Below are 20,780 nucleotides of genomic sequence, written 5' to 3'. Positions count from 1 at the left end.
GTACATTGAGTGTGTTGATATTGCACCTAGTGTACATTGAGTGTGTTGATATTGCACCTAGTGTACATTGAGTGTGTTGATATTGCACCTAGTGTACATTAAGTGTGTTGATATTGCACCTGGTGTACATTGAGTGTATTGATATTGCACCTAGTATACTTTGAGTGTATTGATATTGCACCTAGTATACATTGAGTGTATTGATATTGCACCTAGTTTTCATTGGGTGTGTTGATATTGCACCTAGTATACACCGGGTGTGTTGATATTGCACCTAGTATACATTGGGTGTGTTGATATTGCACCTAGTATTCATTGGGTGTATTGATATTGCACCTAGTATACATTGGGTGTGTTGATATTGCACCTAGTATACATTGAGTGTGTTGATATTGCACCTAGTATACATTGGGTGTATTGATATTGCACCTTGTGTACATTGGATGTATTGATAATTTGAAGCTTGTATGTTGAGTGTATTCAGGTATTGTACATAATTTTATTATATACCCATCATTATCTCACATGCAATACATATTGCAAAATTCGGTAGTCCGTATTCCACTCCAGTGCAATAAGGCCGTATTCCACTCTTGTGACGTCACGGCATAACAAGTATCGTTGCGCGACGTTAAAATGACTTCATTAAACAAAAAAATGCATCGTTAAAATGACATTTATTATGAAAACATGTGGCTTTTAAGTGATCTAACCAGTAATGTATATAATTAAAGAGTTATAAGTGCTGCATTTTGATCCGGTTGTCATTTTCAACTCTCGTGGATTTTTGCAGTTTGATTTCACTCGGCTTGGGCCTCATGAAATCCGAATCTGCAAAAATACACTCGAGTCGAATACAACCTCCCGGATCAAAACACAGTACTAATAACCCTATTATATAGTATTAATATATATATTGTTGTTGTTGTTGTTGCTGTGTTCACACTTGGACATTAACACATTTGTGGGCATCCCCAGATTATCATGCCCTCGAAAATGTGTATTATCCCTATATATTCTACATTGTTCCATCCTGAGCCAATGTTACGATGGTAAGCTAGGAAGATGCCACCTTGTTTATGTCACTGGTTTAATTCAGCCTATTCTGACACAAACATGAGTTTTATCTGCATTTTATTGCATCTTACCCCGTTCCAAGGTATTACATCCTTTGGTATGTAACTGCGGCATTGTCTTGGGATGAGCAGGTTATCAAATACTTGTCACGAGAATGATAGATTACAGGCAACAATACATAAAATGGAATTTAATTAAATTAACTTTCCTGTTGCTTACATTGACTAATTACAGTTTACTATCATTAGTGTTGGGGAGATTATTTTAAGCCAGTGAAAATCTGATGTTATTTACAATGGGTGTAGTTCAGAGTTTTAAATCATCATTTAATGTGAATGCACTCAAATCTACTAATTTATGATAAACTACAATGCATGCATCATCAATCAAGTTTCGTTGTCTGTTGATTGAAAATATACAGCTGCAGCAGTACAATGAGGTAAAAGAAAATAGTTCAATTTTGGCATGCACATTTATGTCCCTTTGCTAGCTGTTAAAATTGCATTTAATAGGAAATTTATAGCAAACTTATAAGAAAATTCAGTTTTATTAAAGTTAGAAATGCCCACATAAAACATAATGCAATGCTGAAAATCTGGTATAGTTTTAGTTTTAAATATTTTTGGTCTTCTGAACAATAAATTGACAGGCCAGGCAGTGGGTAAGTACAGGCTGGGTATAGTCCAATGCATACTTAATGCCGACTAAATTGTTAAGAAAATCAAAAATAAATTCTAACTTTCTTAGTGTCGACCATGAAATGCCTCTACACTTTTCATGTACATGTGTCAGCTTTTAAATAACCCACTTAATAAAACCAATGAATGGCCTAATTTAAATTAGTTGGTTGTTTTTCGTCCGAGACTTTCTAAATGATTTGACATGAATCATACTGATAAACCCATTGATGGAGGCATGAACGTAGACACTTCGGTTAGGGCAGTGGTTAGGATAATTGCTTCTGACCTATAGGCAACCCGGTTTCAATTCCTGGCCTGGGCGCATGAGAGTTTGGTTTGTGGTCACCATGCCGGACAAGTGGGTTTTCTCCCAGTACTCCACCCACAACACAAGACCACATTCTCGCACAACATCGTGCCAACAAGAGTGACTTTGTACTTTAAGTTATCATTACTTTCTTCACTATCGTTGCAAAGTATATAAAATTAAAACTTTTTTAAATCTGTTCCAAAGTGGGCAAATATTATAAGAATAAAGTTGTTTTTTTACACCAACAACACCAAGACTTATTATGACAACGCTGAATACTTTTTTATTTGTAAAACAGACTACATTAAGCTCAAAATGGATGCCATAATCATATTTACTTATATGCTTTTCTTTCGGGAATGAGATCTTGAGAGTTGCCATCTCTTCATCTGATGTCACAATGTTGAGATGACCCCTCAGTGCAAATAGAGTCACCAAACATGACAGCAGGCTACACGCCACTAAATATAGCGGCCATCTTGGTGACTGAGTATTGAGATTTTTCAACCTGGTAGATTTTAACATCTTGTGATGTGACATGGATGTAGGTTTGAGATCATCTTGAAAATCTGTTGGTAAGTGTTTTCCAGATGTTACCACCTGAAACAAAAGAACAAAACATATTGTATCAAAATAGTGTTGTTTTTTTATATCATCAATGACATTACATCATGAAACAATGGGCCAATTATTTAAAACTTTACTTAAGTTAACAACATTATTCATGTTACTGTATTGTCGTTAACTTTTAAAGGTGATATTTTTTTTATGTGGTACGTCATATATTTAGATAAAACAAACATTAGAAGCTGAATCAGTTATCTCAATGTTTGTGATAAGTAACACAGATTACATGAAACAGATATAATTTTCTAGCACACCGGATAGGCATTTCCGGTGACGTCAGCCGTGCTGGAAAATCCCATCTGGCATCCCCCCATGCCAGATGAGTCACGCGCTGTGACGTAATACTTTTTATTTCTTTTATTATATACTTTAAGTAACCATAATTATGAGGTTTCAATAGATGAGTTTCATAAACATTAACTTTGCAAAAATATATCTTCACAACAAATCGAAATAACCCTTCAAAGACTTGATATCGAAGGAACTTATTGACGTTGACAGTGAATAAAAATTACTGCGCGTCATGACGTCAGTAAACATTATCGCACGCGCTTTTTGGTGAAATGTACAAAAATGAGCTTTTTTATGCAGTTTCTTCACACAAAAAAATAATTAAGGTATGCTAGAAAAAATATCTATCATGTGTATCCGTTCCGGATAGAAAAATCCGACCCTCGGGCACGCTCGGCAAGCCTCGTTACCAGGCAACGCAGGTGCCCTCGGGTCGGATTTTTCTATCCGGAACGGGAACACATGACAGATATTATTAATATGTATATATATAACAATATTTAACAACAATCCAGTTAACAATGTTGTTAACTTTAACAATGTTCTTAACAATCAGCCTAATGTCATTTTATAACTTTGATAAATAAATAGAGTAACAAATTTGATATAAAGTCACTCATGTGAATTGTACACATATAGCAAAATATTTTGTATATTTCACACAATAAATCATTAAATAAGTATTTAAATATGAAAAGAATGTAGGTAAAAAGTTTCAAATAATTTTCAAAAAAATTATTTGATTAATTCCAATTTGTATGACCAAACATGCGCACTTATCAAAATGCCAACATGTCCACTGTTGGGAAATGAAGCTTTTATTAAAATGGCAATTCGGACCAAATAGAAAATTCTAGTGAAGGAAAAATTATGATAAAAAGGTTAGTCAATTCTTAGAAAACAAATAATTCTTAATTCTCAGAAAAAAGACATCAACTATCACATGAAGTCATTCTAGTGGTGTATTTTTCAATTTTAAGCATTCTAATAATCATTCACTAGGGAGCTAGAATCTGCAAGAAACTAGAAATGTGTCCATAGGACACGGATGCCCCCACTTCGATTTTTTGTCACAGAAAATAAGCCATAATGATTATTCAGGATAATCTGCACATATAGGATAAGTTGAGTTGAGTTGGGTTTTACGGCATCGCAAGACTGTATAGGTTATATGGCGCCATTCAGGCAGGAAAAAACTTGTTGGATCCACATTGGACACATACTTTTCAAGAATTAGATTGGAAACATATATTTTTGAAGTTTTTTTGGCAAAAAAGGGCCGTAACTCCTAAATGACTAAAGCGATTTCCATGACTATCGAACTTGATCAAGATATTATGGTCACAAACATGTGTTTAAAGTTTGGTGAGGATTGGACAAACAGTTTTCAAGAATTAGATTGGAAACATATATTTTTGAAGTATTTTTGGCAAAAAAGGGCCGTAACTCCTAAATGACTAAAGCGATTTCCATGACTATCGAACTTGATCAAGATATTATGGTCACAAACATGTGTTTAAAGTTTGGTGAGGATTGGACAAACAGTTTTCAAGAATTAGATCGGAATATATTTTTGAAGTATTTTTGGCAAAAAAGGGCCGTAACTCCTAAATGACTAAAGCGATTTCCATGACTATCGAACTTGATCAAGATATTATGGTCACAAACATGTGTTTAAAGTTTGGTGAGGATTGGACAAACGGTTTTCAAGAATTAGATCGGAAACAATCTTCGGGACGTACGTACGTACAGACAGACAGACAGACAGACGTACGTACGTACGGACAAGGGCAACCCTATATGCCGCCACTTTGTGGGGGCATAACTACAGCTGGTGTCAATTGACTGTGTACATTATAACTTATGACTTGTTAAAAACTTGTTACATAGCATTATGAAGGCAATTCATGAGAGTGTTTTCATTTTTTGCATTTCTCATCTAACTAACAACCTCTTTAATGTAATATACTGATTCTTAAAGTTATTTAGAACCAACTCTTATGGTAAATTGATACCAGCTCTAGCATGGTAACAGGTAAATGTTATAACATGTTCTTTAAATATTTAATGGCAATCAGTACAATTTCATTACTTCCATATAACAGTGATAATTCATAAAAATTAGCCCCACCAAAATTGACATGATTATTTTCATATACGAGTTTACATCTGGAAACGCAATCGTAATAATAATGATCAAAGAATGAAGAGGAAAAATATGTCAATCCCTGATAAATTTCTGGTATAAAAAAACAGACTTGGCTTCATCATGTTCATTAGGAGGTCAACAACATCACACTTCCTACCTTGATTTTCTTAACAAACATCATTATAACATAAGTATTTATCAATAAATATTAACGATCATAAATCAACTCTTTTTTTTAAAGATGTTTTAAAGTTTCTATATCATAATTCAAGGCTTTATTCACGAATGAAAGAACTTCTATCCTACAAGCAAATGAAGGCTCTTGACTCGAGATCTGCATTATAAAGGACTGCAGCAGCAGAGATGCTTATTGGTGATTCATTATTTCGTTTTTTCTTTTTCTTTTTTTACATCAATTTGAATTCAAAATAGAATCTTTCAAGGTAAGTGTTTGTAAGTACATTGTAAGATATAACATTTACCCAAAATATAGACTGTTACTGTATCATATCAGTAATTGCACAGAAATTGTATTGAGACAAAATGTCATGGAGTCACGAAAGAAACTATTCCCAAACTGCAGAGAAATCACTCTCAAAACAATTTTCAAAGGAAGTGCTTATTACTCCCTTTGGGTTCAATTTGTCAATTTTGGGTCCATTCTGCCTATTTGGGTTCAATCATTCTAGAAACCTATACCCTACTGTATAAATGAGATATGCGTTTGAGACATGCCTGGCATTGAAATGAGCATCACTCTAGGGGATTCAAAATAATTATGATAGACAATGCAGTGTATGAATGCAGCAAAATGATGAAAATCTCCAGGATGAAAAGTTGTCTAGTCGGTAAACTGAATAATTGCTGCTTATTTTAATAATTTCCTACATTTGAAGCAAATGATATTGCATATCAGCCTCCAATCGCTCTCCATTACCACTCTTAATTTGTTAAGAATTGCAGTTTTATGATATCATAAATTGGTTTCCCATCTGATGAAACTTCTTTCTAATCTGAGTCAGTCAGAACATATTGTGTATATCTATGTGTCTTAGAAGGGCTCGCGTTGCCTACTCTGCCCTCCTTATTAATCTCTTATTAATCTAAGACTTTACATCATACGTATGTTTGTCGAATTATTACTTGAAAGATTTATCATTACTGAAAATACTTTGATCTTATAGGGATTACAGCATTGGAACATCCTCAGGACCAAGAAATATGGGGCCATGCAAGAAGGTTTATGTATACAGCCTCAGCATTGGAACATCCTTAGGACGAAATATATGGGGGTTTTCAATAGAGTTTACAGTCTCAGTACTGGAACATCATTTGGACCAAGAAATATGGGGACATGCAATATGATTTACATCTTCAACATTTGACCATCCTTAGGACCAAGAAATATCAGGGGCCATGCAATAGAGTTCAGTCTCAGCATAGGAACATCCTTAGGACCAAGAAATATGGGGACATTAGCACTATGATTTACATGTGATCCTCAACATTGGACCATCCTTAGGACCAAGAAATATCAGGGGCCATGCAATCGAGTTTAGTATACAGCCTCAGCATAGGAACATCCTTAGGACCAAGAAATATCAGGGGCCATGCAATCGAGTTTAGTATACAGCCTCAGCATAGGAACATCCTTAGGACCAAGAAATATCAGGGGCCATGCAATCGAGTTTACAGCCTAAGCATAGGAACATCCTTAGGACCAAGAAATCTGGGGATATACAATATGATTTACATCTTCAACATTGGAACATCCTTAGGACCAAGAAATATCAGGGGCCATGCAATCGAGTTTACAGCCTCAGCATAGGAACATCCTTAGGACCAAGAAATATGGGGATATACAATATGATTTACATCTTCAACACTGGACCATCCTTAGGACCTAGAAATATCAGGGGCCATGCAATAGAGTTTACAGCCTCAGCATAGGAACATCCTTAGGACCAAGAAATATGGGGATATACAATATGATTTACATCTTCAACATTGGACCATCCTTAGGACCAAGAAATATGGGGTTTTACAATATGGTTTACATATAAATTATACAGCCTCAACATGGGAACATCTTTAGGACCAAGAAATATTGGGCCATACAATTAAAAGTTACAGCCTCAGCAAGTGAACATCCCTATAGGACCAAGAAATATGGGGCCATGCAATAGGGTTTAAAGCCTCAGCATGTGAACATCCTTAGGACCAAGAAATATGGGGCCATACAATTGAGGGTTACAGCCTCAGCAAGTGAACATCCCTATAGGACCAAGAAATATGGGGCCATGCACTAGGGTTTAAAGCCTCAGCATGTGAACATCCTTAGGACCAAGAAATATGGGGCCATGCAATAGGGTTTACATCTTCAACAGTGGAAAATCCTTGTGAACAAGAAATATTGGGTCATGCAATAGGGTAAACAGTCTCAGCATGGGAACATCCTTAGGATCAAGAAATATGGGGCCATGCAATAGGGTTTACAGCCTCAGCATGGGAACATCCTTAGGGCCAAGAAATATGGGGCATGCAATAGGGTTTACAGCCTCAGCATGGGAACATCTGTATGATCAAGATATATGGGGCCATGCAATAGGGTTTACAGCCTCCAGCATGTGAACAATTCCTTAGGACCTAGAAATATGGGGCCATACAATTGAGGGCTACAGCCTTAGCATGTGAACATCCCTTGGACCAAGAAATATCGGGCCATGCAATAGAATTTACAGCCACAGCATGTGAACAATTCCTTAGGACCAAGAAATATTGGGCCATGCAATAAGGTTTTAATCTTCAACATGGGACCATATTTTGGATCAAGAAATATGGGGCCATGCAATAGGGTTTACATTTTCAACATGTGAACATCCTTAGGACCAAGAAATATGGGGCCATGCAATAGGGTTTACATCTTCAACATGGGACCATCCTTAGGATCAAGAAATATGGGGCCATGCAATAGGGTTTACATCTTCAACATGGGACCATCCTTAGGATCAAGAAATATGGGGCCATGCAATAGGGTTTACATCTTCAACATGGGACCATCCTTAGGATCAAGAAATATGGGGCCATGCAATAGGGTTTACATCTTCAACATGGGACCATCCTTAGGATCAAGAAATATGGGGCCATGCAATAGGGTTTACATCTTCAACATGGGACCATCCTTAGGATCAAGAAATATGGGGCCATGCAATTGCAAGAGGGTTAACAGCCTCAGCATGGCAGCATCCTTAGGACAAAGAAATATTGGGCCATGCAATAGGGTTTACAGCCTCAGCATGAGAACACCCTTCAGACCAAGAAATATGGGGCTTTCGAACTAAACATATTTCTACTACCTTCATTATAAGCCCAGTGCCTTAAATATACATAAAAACACTTAAAATACTGTCAAGAAAATAGATGTCCAGCATAAGCAGAACTGGCTTGCAGCAGATAGGAGTTATCTTAGAAGAATATCTTCTGGGTAAATAGGCTGCTTTTGATAGGTTCTAATTATATAAGTACTGACATCTAACAATTTATATGACTTGTAACACCAGACTAGACATATAATTCATTACAGTTAACAGAATTTGAAGCCAAGAAACACTTGTTTTTCCATGCTAGTAGACATACAGGATTTTTAGTTCAGAACAAAACAATGTAATTAATATGCCAAGTTATTTTACCTGGTAAATTTGTTAACCTGTTTTAACAACTCTCAACATTGTCTTATGACACAACTATGTATTTTACTGATTTCTCTGGACTAACTAACATGGCTTCTGAATGGAGTTTATAATTGGTGAAAATAGAGTATCATGCAAGCAGATGATAATTTTAATCTTGTCTGGGTTTTCTTGGTAGAACCTGTGATATAACTCCACAAATATTTCTATTGAAAGGATCACAAATGCTACGCATAATTTTTTTTATGCGCAAATTGCATAGGTCTTCCTTATCCTACCCACATCAAAATTTTAGCAGTTCAGTTGCCTCCCTTGAATTTGAGTCCTACATAAAAAACTAGTTGTCTCCCTTAGTTGAAATCCACCACTCGTCCATATAATGATTAATATAGTTACCTCCCTTAGTTTATTATATGCCACTTAAACTAAGCATTAATCATGTATTTCATTTTGGACAGATCAAAATGCCCAACCAAAAAGTCTAATTAAATGTCATTTTCAGTAATGAATACAGTCAAAAACTAAACCTAAGAGTGGACAGTTGAAATTGACGCCCCAGGGGAAACTTAAAGCAATTAAAACTAATAAAGACTAAATGTTGCAAGAAGTTAAGGAGCTTATCCAAGGTGACGGGGGCACCTAGTTAGCCTGGCGGTCATCTAAAATTCACTGAGCCTGTCCCATCTCTATTGTCATCTCCTTTATGTTGTATTTTATTTAGTTATCAATCATTGTTGTGTTACATAAAGCAATCTGACTGTTATAGATTATTCTCTCTAGCATTACGTAAACCTCAAACAATGGTAAAGGGCACCCGGTGTGCTACCCCCTGAAACCGTCCAAGTTTACTTTTTATTTTAATATAGTAGAAAAAAAGTTATGAAATACGTCTAAATTAACCCTTTCGGACTAGAAACTGTTAAAATTTTCTTGAGGTTATAAGAACCCCCAAACCCCCATATCGACACTTAAAACCATAGAAATTACAGTTCTGAGGGAGCGGCGCAAGTCAAAAGCTTAAGCCTCTTAAGTTACTTCCCCTCTAACTTCAGATTCTGGATACATCCCTGGATGCAGTGGGGTTTAAACCATGAATGCAGCTAATGGGCACAGTCAGTTACATAAAATAATACAATCTCTTAAACAAAACAAAACTCTATATAAACAATACTCCACATAATTCATCACAAATACAATTATCTATAGGAAGTGGCACTGGGTGATTAAAATCTGGCATCATTTAATCACTTTCTTCATTCATCAACATTGAGCTGGGACACAAAGGCAACCAGCCCCATGATTGTCTTGGAAGACAACCAAGTCCACATCAAAGAGGAATTCAGAGTTTTAAAATAATTAAACAAAATGTCATCAAGTTAATATTGATGTTTTAGGAATTAGAACTATAGCTTAAAAGGCACCATATCTCAAAACAGAAGTCAGCTTTTCATCAACAATTCCCTGAAGTGGAACAATTAGCATGGGTATATTTACATGTATCTGTGCTTAAATAAATAGATATGAATTAAACTGGGAAACCATAATGCACTATTTTTAAACAGGGAAACTTAGATGAGACAACAACATGGTTGTTGTGTTCATTCTTTTAATCATGTAAATAATATATTATCAACCTCCTACTAGCTTGCATTGCCAATTCTATAAAGGCTTGTTTTGAGGAAATACTGTATTTGCCGATTTTTGGACCATCTGGTGTCTAGTCCCTTTAAAATAGGCAGCAGTATCTTGTCGTTATTTTCCATTTCTTAACAACTTCGAAGTCTTATAATAATGATAAGAAGCAGCTCTGTCACACTGGACAGAAGTTATTCATTCAATCATGATTAACGTTTAGAAATACTAATGTCTACAGTGATGATCAGCGATGCAGTTTTCATCATGCAGCTTTAGGCAATTGTATTCTAAATTTCATATACAGTCAAGACCTGTTGGCTCAATATTACTTGGCTCTGTTTCCTCATAATGGCTCAAACTGGATGTAAAGGACATACATTGTTTTACTCTTGGTAACAATTACTTCTTACTGGAAGTATTTTGGCCGGTCGCTGGGATATGGAGCCGACAGGTTTAATTGACTGTAATAAATATCAACTTATCTATTATCCTCCACTTACTTGCTGCCAAAACTTAAAAAAACGATAGTAATAGTTTTGGGCTTATTATCCATATAACAATATAATAACAATATAATTATTCTGATGACTAAGCTATAAAAATACTAAATTATAAAAAAGTAATGTCAACCATTAAACTGTTATCGTAAATTTGTGATATTAGTTTTACAAATATGTGATAATTTTAATATTCCAGTGATAATAATTTTAGCAAAGTCATTTCAAATAAATTATTAATGTGGCTTAATTATATAATTACATAAACAAGTTAAATTAAAAATGCTTACTTTTGTATAAATCATATGATCCAAGATTTCAATTATTTATAAAACCAACAAACATCAAGCAACAATTAAATGAAAGACTATCGAATAATTGTTAATCTTATTTAATCGCATGTAATATTTGCAGTGATTTGGTTAAAATAGAACATTAAAGGAAACTTTAAACTGGTCATGAACTTTTCATTTTTAATGAAAACGAACACTAATCCTAATTGATAACATCAAAAAGTTTGTAACAGCAGATATGAAAATCAGGACTTTTGTGAGACAGCTGTCTCTGTTCATCTGGATTAAAGCTGCACTCTCAAAGATTGAACGTTTTGAGAACTTTTTTATTTTTTGTCTTGGAACAAGCCAATTTTTGTGAAAATGCATGGAAACCAGTGATATAAGACTGCTGACAAAAAATGAGATAGCAGATTTTGTATTTAAGTTGAAAAATTGATGTTTAATGCATTTTTCTAAAACCCTTAGTAACGGTTTAAGCCATAAAACATTAATTTTCAAACGAAAATATGATAATCTGCAATCTTATCTTTTGTCAGCAATCTTTTATCATTGGTTTGCAGATATTTACGCAAAAAATTGCTCATTCCAAGACAAAAAATAAAAAAGTTGTAAAAACGGTATATCTGTGAGAGTGCAGCTTTAATAGAGAGAAATTATGGTAACATTTTAGCCGGAGTGTTGGGACATAAAGACTAAGTGCTTGTCAACCCCCACCAATGCACCCCCTGTTTATTGCCCTAAGACAGCTTAAAGCAGGATGCCACATATCCTTATTAATGTATCAGGTTTATTGGCTAATTGCCAATTAAGGAAAAAAGGGACTGCACTGATTATGCTAAATGACAAATCAATATTTTGAACGAGACACAGTGGAAACCTGTAAGCACAATATCCTAGGGACCAGCCAAAAAAACTTTCAGCCTTGTGAATAACGAGCCAAGCGGGAATGCTTTCAAAAAGTAAAACAAAATTGGTCCTTTACATCCAATAAGAGAATCAAGCTAACAGGTTTTGACTCTATATAAATGTTTATTAACAGACGACAGAGGGAAATATATATAAGGACGAATAAAGAACCTTTTAAAATACCTTGAACTGGGGGGGGGGGGGGGGGGGAGTGTGTGTGTGTGTGGTGGGTGGGGGGGGGAATCCCTGAGATAATAGCTGTTGTATTTTATGAGAACAGTTTTTACACAGTTTATTTTATTATAAGATGCAGAAGGTCCTTCATCAGATTTATAGTACATGGTTCACACAGACCCAGGTAAAAAAGTCTCTGGAATACCACTGTATTTCAGTGGTAAACAAATGCACTGTGCCCTATTATAAAGTTAGTTGACAAAACCTCTTACTGCCAGTGGCATTTTTTCGTTTCCTGCCAAAAGATATAGTTCATTTCTTTAACAATATAAAATCATGTCACACTGGACTGCTACAATGACTCACATAGCTATTATAAATCAACAATCACATGGCACTGCAGCTCCGTATTGCATTACGATTATTTGTCAGACAACAGAAATTGCTTGAAATGGACCATTTGTAATCTTTGCGATGTGTTGAGAGCAATTAATGCAGCGAGATGCAAACATTGATTTGAAGCATGTTGTCATCAATATTGAGAGGTCTGTCAACTGATTGTCATTATATTTATTTCTCTAGATCAGTTGATTATTGTTACTCAGAACTAGGATATGATTCATTTGGTAATTAGTCAATTATTCAATTGAAGGCAAACTGCAATGTAATTGCAAGGAATTGTTATGATTAGTTTCATGGATAAGCTGTATTTCATGTATCGTTGAATCATTTATTTGAGGCCCTTATACTTGTAGATGTTTTATCCAGATATTTTATTATATTAACTGATGAGCACAGCAGTGAAAACTATGTATATACTCTTATAGAATGAAAACAATAATAAAACTGTAACATACATATACTCTTATTTCACTGTATTTCATCTTGAGTCTTTAAATAACCTTCGAGATCCCTAAACCATAAACCTACAGACACTCCACCCTGTCCCTGCTGTTACTAATTGATGTAAAAGCTCAATAACTGCTTTTGCTGTATTATAATGAATGCTTTGTCAACAAAATAGATTCTGATTGACTGCTGAAATGTACATTCATGTATTTGGATATGTATTTGACTTTTACTTCTCAATATTAGTTTGATAATTTCCCAAAAAAATAACCCACCAAGAGATATGGCTGTAGCCAAGTCAATTGAAAAGAGCCTGCTATCATCACTGGGAGTCATCCAAGAGCACCACTTCTAAGCAGAGTTCAATTTTCAGCCTGACTTATCATGGGGGATAGCCCAAGGGTCTAAGAAGTCAAAGGTGATAATGAGCCCTGCAGCATGGGCAATTATAACATGCTATGCCAGATGAATTTCTTGGCTTCACCCCCACCCCCAACAAAATGCCTCATTTGACTCTAATTTGTCAGTTAATATTCTAGAAGACACATTGTAGACTGAAAAACAAGGCATTCAGATGGACCACTGATCCAACTTTTGCCATCCAAATGTTGTTCAATAATATTGGCCATGGTTAAAGATTTTGCACACAGACACTGTTCTCCAAAACACCTACCCAGCTGCCCAGTTGGCCACTCATACACCCACCAAGCTGGCCATCTTAGAAACCGCCCAACTGGCCACCATACACCACCCAACTGGCCATGACACCAGCTGCCCAAATGGCCTGCCTTACACCCACCCAGCTGCCCCCCAGCCCCCTAACTGACCACCCATAAAGCCCACCCAGCTGCCCATATGGCCACCCATACACCCTCCCAGCTGACCACCCAGCCCCCCAACAGGCCACCCATAAAACCCACCATGCTGGCCTCCCAGCTGCCCAACTGGCCACCCATACAAACTACCTGCTGGCCACCCATAACACCCACCAAGCTGGCCACCCAGCTGCCCAACTGGCCAACCATACACACTCCCTGCTTACCACCCATAACACCCACAAAGCTGGCCGCCCAGCTGCCCAACTGGCCAACCATACACCCTCCCTGCTGGCCACCCATAACACCCACCCAGCTGGCCACCCAGCTGCCCAACTGGCCACCCATACATCCTCCCTGCTGGCCAACCAGCCCCCAAACAGGCCACCCATACACCCACCCAACTGACCAGCCAGCCCCCCAACAGGCCACCCATTAAACCAACATATTTGGCCTACCTGCCGCCCAACTGGCCACCAATACACCCTCCCTGCTGGCCACCCATTTGCCCAACTGGCCACCCATACAACCTACCTGCTGGCCACCAAGCCCTCCATTAAACTGCAAAAGCTCAAAGAATTATACCACTAAGGTTATGTCAGTACATTTTTCTATGAAAAACAAATGCACTATTAAAACTATTTATTCCAGTAACTGTAATGGAATTGTACTTCATACACAATTCATTTAGACAGTCACTGAAGACCTTATAACTGATTTGCGGGTATTCAAAAATTATTATACTGCCATTTAATATCTGCAAATATTCTTTACAAAGTGGCATTTCATTTCTCTACAGAGTGATATTTATGCTGCAACAGGATTTTCTCTGTTAGATACACAATTTATTTAAGAGGCATGTCTGAATCTATTGGCAGTTGACCTACCAATTTAGTAGAAATTATTTTTCGCTTTTGATGATTACTTCACAGACTTGAACAGTGGAACAAATCAGCTAGATTTAAAATGACAAACATGACTGTTCGAAACCCATGCTTTGGTTGAATTTATTATTTTTTAAATTAAACCTCACATTATTGTCACTGTCATATTATTTAACAAGACACCAATGCGGCAATGCCACATTAAAGCTTGATTTTTTATTTGACGATGCAATTTTGCAAACCTAGGATTTGAGCTAGTGATCTAGTATTTTTAACCAAAAATACCCATATTTATACTTATCAGAGATATTGTTCATACAAATAACCTGATCAACAGAAACTATTCCATTTGTGTGAGGAAAAATAAACATTTTATAAACACATCAGCTTTTCCAATAAGATCTGTCCCAGAGACCTAGTTTTTGACCCTAGATGACACACTTTATCATCTAAGATTTCATTTTTTTTTTCTAACATCGCGAAAATATTTCCTAAGATTTTACCTAGCGACCAAGTTTTTGATCTGAGGTGACCCATATTCACAAATGTTTAAGACAACATGTAGACAAATATTCTGACCAAGTTTCATAAAGATTTGACAAAAAGTAATGAATTTTTATGACCGTGTAATTCTCTCTCCTAAGATTTGACCTTGTGACCTAGATCTTGACCGGGGATGACCGATATAAAAAATAAGCAAGATATCATGCCAACAAATATTCTGACCAAGTTTCATCAAGATATGAAAAAAATGTTGAATTTATGACTTGGAAATAATTTTCCTAAGATTTGACCTAGTGACCTAGATCTTGACCGGGGTTGACCCATATTTAAAATTATGCAAAATATAATGCAGACAAGCATTTTGACCATGTTTGATCAAGATTTGATAAAAATTGTTGAATTTATTACCGTGAAATATTTCTTCTAAAGATTTGACCTAGTGACCTAGTTTTTGACCAGAGATGACCCATATTCATATATATTCAAGATAACATGCTGACAAATAGTCTGACCAAGTTTGATAACCATTGGATAAAAACTCTCGATTTAATTACATAAAATGAAAAGTTTAACGCAGAATTTATACTGACCGCCCAACCACCCGCCCGGTTTTGGCCATTCTATAACCCGTAATTTTTTTATGAAAAATCTGGCTAAAAATCATTTCCAACATTTTCATTTATTTTCATCTGTTCCAATACTGCACCATTTTACTCCAATTTTCAGCAGCAAATTGAGAGATGGGAATATGTATCTCTGAGATCAAAACCAGGGTGTGCTAATAATTTCCCCTGTGGGACAAGTTTAAGAACTAACAATCAGTTCTAGAACTCTTTTAGAACTTGAGGAACTGTTTTATGACCTTATTTTACCTACCAGTTCAAGGTTCGAGAATTTGAATACTTCCTGAACTGCATAGCTATTGAACGTTCTTGAACTGTTCGAGAGCAATATTAGAGATGGCCAATTCTAGAACTTCGATTTCTTTAAATTGTTCAAGACATCTGCGATCTTGCATTAAATTCCTAGAACTTGATTTGGGGCCATTTTCTTAAAGAATATTAGCGAAAATTATCAGCTCTGAGGAAAAAATATTTTTTTATATGCTGAATTAATGAAAACTAACAAATTTTGTACAGAAAAAATAGGAAAACACGTAAGAAAATTGTCCAAATAATTAATGCACATGAATAAATTTGATAAAAAGAAGAGGGTATTTAAAATAATCGTTGTCAAAAATAAGGAAGTTTCACTTAATTGGAATTTTCACTAAGAAGCCAGCTTTATGAATACGGCCCAAGCTAGCTGGTTGTTTTTTACATAATTTATGTTCTCATTTTTTTTTATCTGACACAGAATTATGATTGAAAATAGCAAAATGAAATGAAGCATAAATAATAATCTATAAAACACTACTTTCAAATGATACATAAATTGTCAAGAGACTTAATTAGCGCAGTCTATTATAAATCAGGAAAACTGGAAATTTTCGTACCAGAATTAACCTCAGAATGTGAAAATATCACCTGTTCCTTGTAGTAAACATGAGTTTTTTTGAAAATATGTGTATGGAAAACAAATCATGAGCCAAGTGTTTTAAACGATAAATTACCAAACCACCTTGCTCCAACAGTGATTTCATGTTCCAACAAATTTACCACTCTAAAATATCCCTTACAAATCAAGAGATATCTTTTTGATTTCAAAAACTTCAAATCATCTTTCATGATTTTTTTTGTTTATAGGAATAAGTGGATTTATTAACATTCACTCTTACAATTTTAATGTGATTAATCAATCTTATTTTTGAAGGAGTGTTAGCGTGCAAGTTTAACAAAATACTATCCATTTTGGCCGGTATTCATTCAATATAATATCCTTATGATCCTTAAACATATGCCTTAGTGATTCCATTAATTTGATTGGCCAATTAAATTTAACAGTCCAATCAAAACACTTAGATTCTACTATTAAATTTAAGTTAGATATTGAATACAGCCCGGAGGAACAATTAAAAAATACTTAGGATGGCCTAATCCCGCCAATATTTTGCATTGACAGTTTTTTTGTTTTCATTTTTAAAACAAATAAAATAAAATAATTTAAATTTCCTAAACAAACAATTACAAAAAAACGGGAGGCTAAAAACAAATCTGTTGTAGGTATTTTCTTGCGCCACTCTTGCGGAAAGTCTAACAAACTATTTATTAAAATATTAATTGTGACCTCATCCTGACTATTTCTGACCCAGTGTCTATCAAGGGACATAACTCAACAATTACTAAATCCAGACTATAATTATGGGCCTTGGTACATATATGCATAATGTCACAGCTGAGCAGTTACATCCAAACTTTGTTTTATGTGAATAATTTGCACAATTTTAGTTAACGCCAAAAGCAAAAGTTAACGCCAACATTAAAGGATTTGCACGCTACAGCCAATCCCCAAGGTTTGAAAACGTAACCTTAGCTTTTTCCTAGAACATTCAAGCTGAAGAAAAATCCCTAACCAGTGCGACCTACTTTAAACATAAATCTTCCTCTGATAACCTTATTCTTAATTCTGAAATCAATTATTTAATTACCACTAACCTTGGTAGCGACGTCACTCTCAGTCTAGTTGTGTAATATTTGAATGCATGATGATAAAAAAGTTGGTAAATTACTTAGAAATTTAATAAAGCTTACTTTTTCATCTGTAAGTGTGCTCTCATCTGCACTCTCTGGGGTTAAATGTCTACCGCCATCTGATAACAGACTGTCATCTGAAAAGGACAAAAAGATTAATGACATCGTTGAAAACACTGTATAACGTTTTGTTTTGAAATTGTTCAACTGTAGTTTCCAGAACTTTTTAACACATTTTTTCAACAAACTTCAATCAATAAATGTCTGCAAGCCCGACTATTTTGAGCAAATTAATAAGGGCTTTCAACTTTTGTTGTTTGTTTAACTCCCAAAAAGATTGATGCAATAACATATGAAAAGCATTCCTTGGCTGACGAATTGTATGGTGCCATAGAGGTGATATGTGTGAATGATTTTATACTTTATGGCCATGGCATTCTTACTGACTGACATTCTCACAACTTATTTATCTCGTCGCCACGACTTTAAGTTATGCTTTGACCATGACTGACTTCCTCTTTGTCACAACTAAGTTATCACTGAGCCACGACTTATAGTTATGATGTGGCCATAACTGACTTCCTTGTTCGAATGACTTAGTATGTCGTGGCCATGACTGACTTCCTTAGTTGTCATGGCCATGACTGACTTCCTTAGTTGTCGTGGCCATGACTGACTTCCTTAGTTGTCGTGGCCATGACTGACTTCCTTAGTTGTCATGGCCATGACTGACTTCCTTAGTTGTCGTGGCCATGACTGACTTCCTTCGTTGTCATGGTCATGACTGACTTTCTTAGTTGTCGTGGCCATGACTGACTTCCTTCGTTGTCCTGGCCATGACTGACTTCCTTAGTTGTCGTGGCCATGACTGACTTCCTTAGTTGTCATGGCCATGACTGACTTCCTTAGTTGTCATGGCCATGACTGACTTCCTTAGTTGTCATGGCCATGACTGACTTCCTTAGTTGTCATGGCCATGACTGGCTTCCTTAGTTGTCATGGCCATGACTGACTTCCTTAGTTGTCATGGCCATGACTGACTTCCTGTCAACCTGACTAAGCGTGTATTTTGGCAGAGACAAAGGGGCCAACACTAAGACAGTAAGTTATGTCCTAATTGCCTTACTAAACAATTGAATATGCAACCCCTAAAGCTGTACTTCTGACTTATTTGTGCTTAATAAGTCTTATTTCTAAGTGAAGACGTGGAAAAATAAGCACTAACTATTAAACAACAGATTTTGTACCTTCTCGCTAAACCCATCAATTTATCTTCTGTTTACACTTTTAGTATACATGTACTTTAAAATAGTTAAATAATATTTCTCAAGTCAGTTCATCTTATTTTGTCAGCGTTTTATCAGTCTACCTCCGCGTGTGATGTACAGACTGACTTGATTAAATTTTGTTCATAATTCAATAATAAATCTACGAGGTGGCATGAATTTAAATTAGTTTCGGGGTATTAAATTTCAGAAAAAAAAAATCTCCAAAAACAAAATATATAAGATAATAATGATACATGATTAGATTGGCAAATATATTCCCAAATAAAATGGAGAAAATTGTTTGGTAATTTGTTCATTTTTTATTATGAAATTTCATTAATCAAATTGAAGATAATAAATATTCACTTCTGTATGACTATGACATATTCAAATAATTAATTGTTCAATGCTTTGTGCCATTATTATAAATAACGGAGAAGAACAAAGAAAATGACCTTCATTTTTCATCATCCCTCCATTTTTTAACAATCTGTTATATTTCTGTATAACTTCACTTATAATGTCTTCACCATTTTAAATTAATCATATCACAGTCAAAGCTGCTTATAGAGTCCTGCCTTCAGTCTTTTACCAGAGTTTGATTGAGAGTTTAGTTTCTGAAAGCTGCACTCTCACCGATTTACCATTTTTACAACTTTATTATTTTTTGTCTTGGAAAGAGTAATTTTTTGCGTTGATATCAGCAAACCAATGATATAAGATTGCTGACACAAAATCAGATCGTAGATTTTCATATTTCATTTCGAAAAGTAATGTGTTATGGCTTAAACCGTTACTAACGATTTAAGAAAAATGCATAAAACATCAATTTTTGAACTTAAATATAAAAATCTGCAATCTATTTTTTGTCAGCAGTCTTATATAACTGGTTTCCATTGATTTTCGCAAAGATTGGGTCTTTCAAAGACAAAAATTAAAAAAAGTTGTTAAAACGTTCAATCTGTGAGAGTGCAGCTTTAAAACACTTCAACAAACCTTTTCACAAAACAGCCGTCTGACGGAACTCTGTCAAAACATTATTGGGGAAATAGGGTTGTCAAAAAAGAAGTGTTTGATGAAACTAATGAAACAAAGGCGGGACTCTTTAAGCGGCTTAGATTGCCCTTTGTTTCATTTAAAATAGTGTAGTAAAAGAAAAGATATCTTTGTTTTGAGTCTTCATTTTAAGCAAAATGTTTCCTTTCAACATTGCATTTGTGATGTGACAGTAATTTATCATGTGGTATACACACACTGTTTATGATGATGTCACAGATAAGTACAAAATTCTTCTGCATTGTTCTTGTTGCTTGTCTTAATCAATGCGTCTACTAAGATGTTGCTTTCAGACAATTTAAGAGTTGAAACAAGGTCTTTGATTGACAACAGAAATAAATCTCATTGTTTTCAGTAGATTTGCATGCAAAACTGGGACATAATGCATTAGCCTGCACATAAAATGACCATTAGCTGGCAAAATGTCATTCCAAGAATAGTAT

General features: G+C 35.4%; 1 protein-coding gene across 2 annotated transcripts in view; it reads right to left on the bottom strand.

Moving 5' to 3' along the window:
* LOC128220662 (uncharacterized) overlaps window positions 1-20,780 on the bottom strand; it is a 122,549-nt gene that overhangs the window by 35,451 nt on the left and 66,318 nt on the right. For both annotated transcript variants that reach the window (XM_052929150.1, XM_052929151.1), the window contains exons 5-6: window positions 18,074-18,150; window positions 2,406-2,667 (exon numbers count right to left, since the gene is read on the bottom strand). In XM_052929150.1, coding sequence (XP_052785110.1) covers window positions 2,406-2,667; window positions 18,074-18,150 — 339 coding nt within the window. The remainder of the gene's footprint in view (window positions 1-2,405; window positions 2,668-18,073; window positions 18,151-20,780) is intronic.

The sequence above is a fragment of the Mya arenaria genome, chromosome 15 (assembly GCF_026914265.1).
Source record: "Mya arenaria isolate MELC-2E11 chromosome 15, ASM2691426v1".
NCBI lineage: Eukaryota > Metazoa > Mollusca > Bivalvia > Myida > Myidae > Mya > Mya arenaria.
The sequence above is the reverse complement of the archived record's forward strand: the minus strand, read 5'-3'. Positions and strand labels throughout refer to the sequence as shown.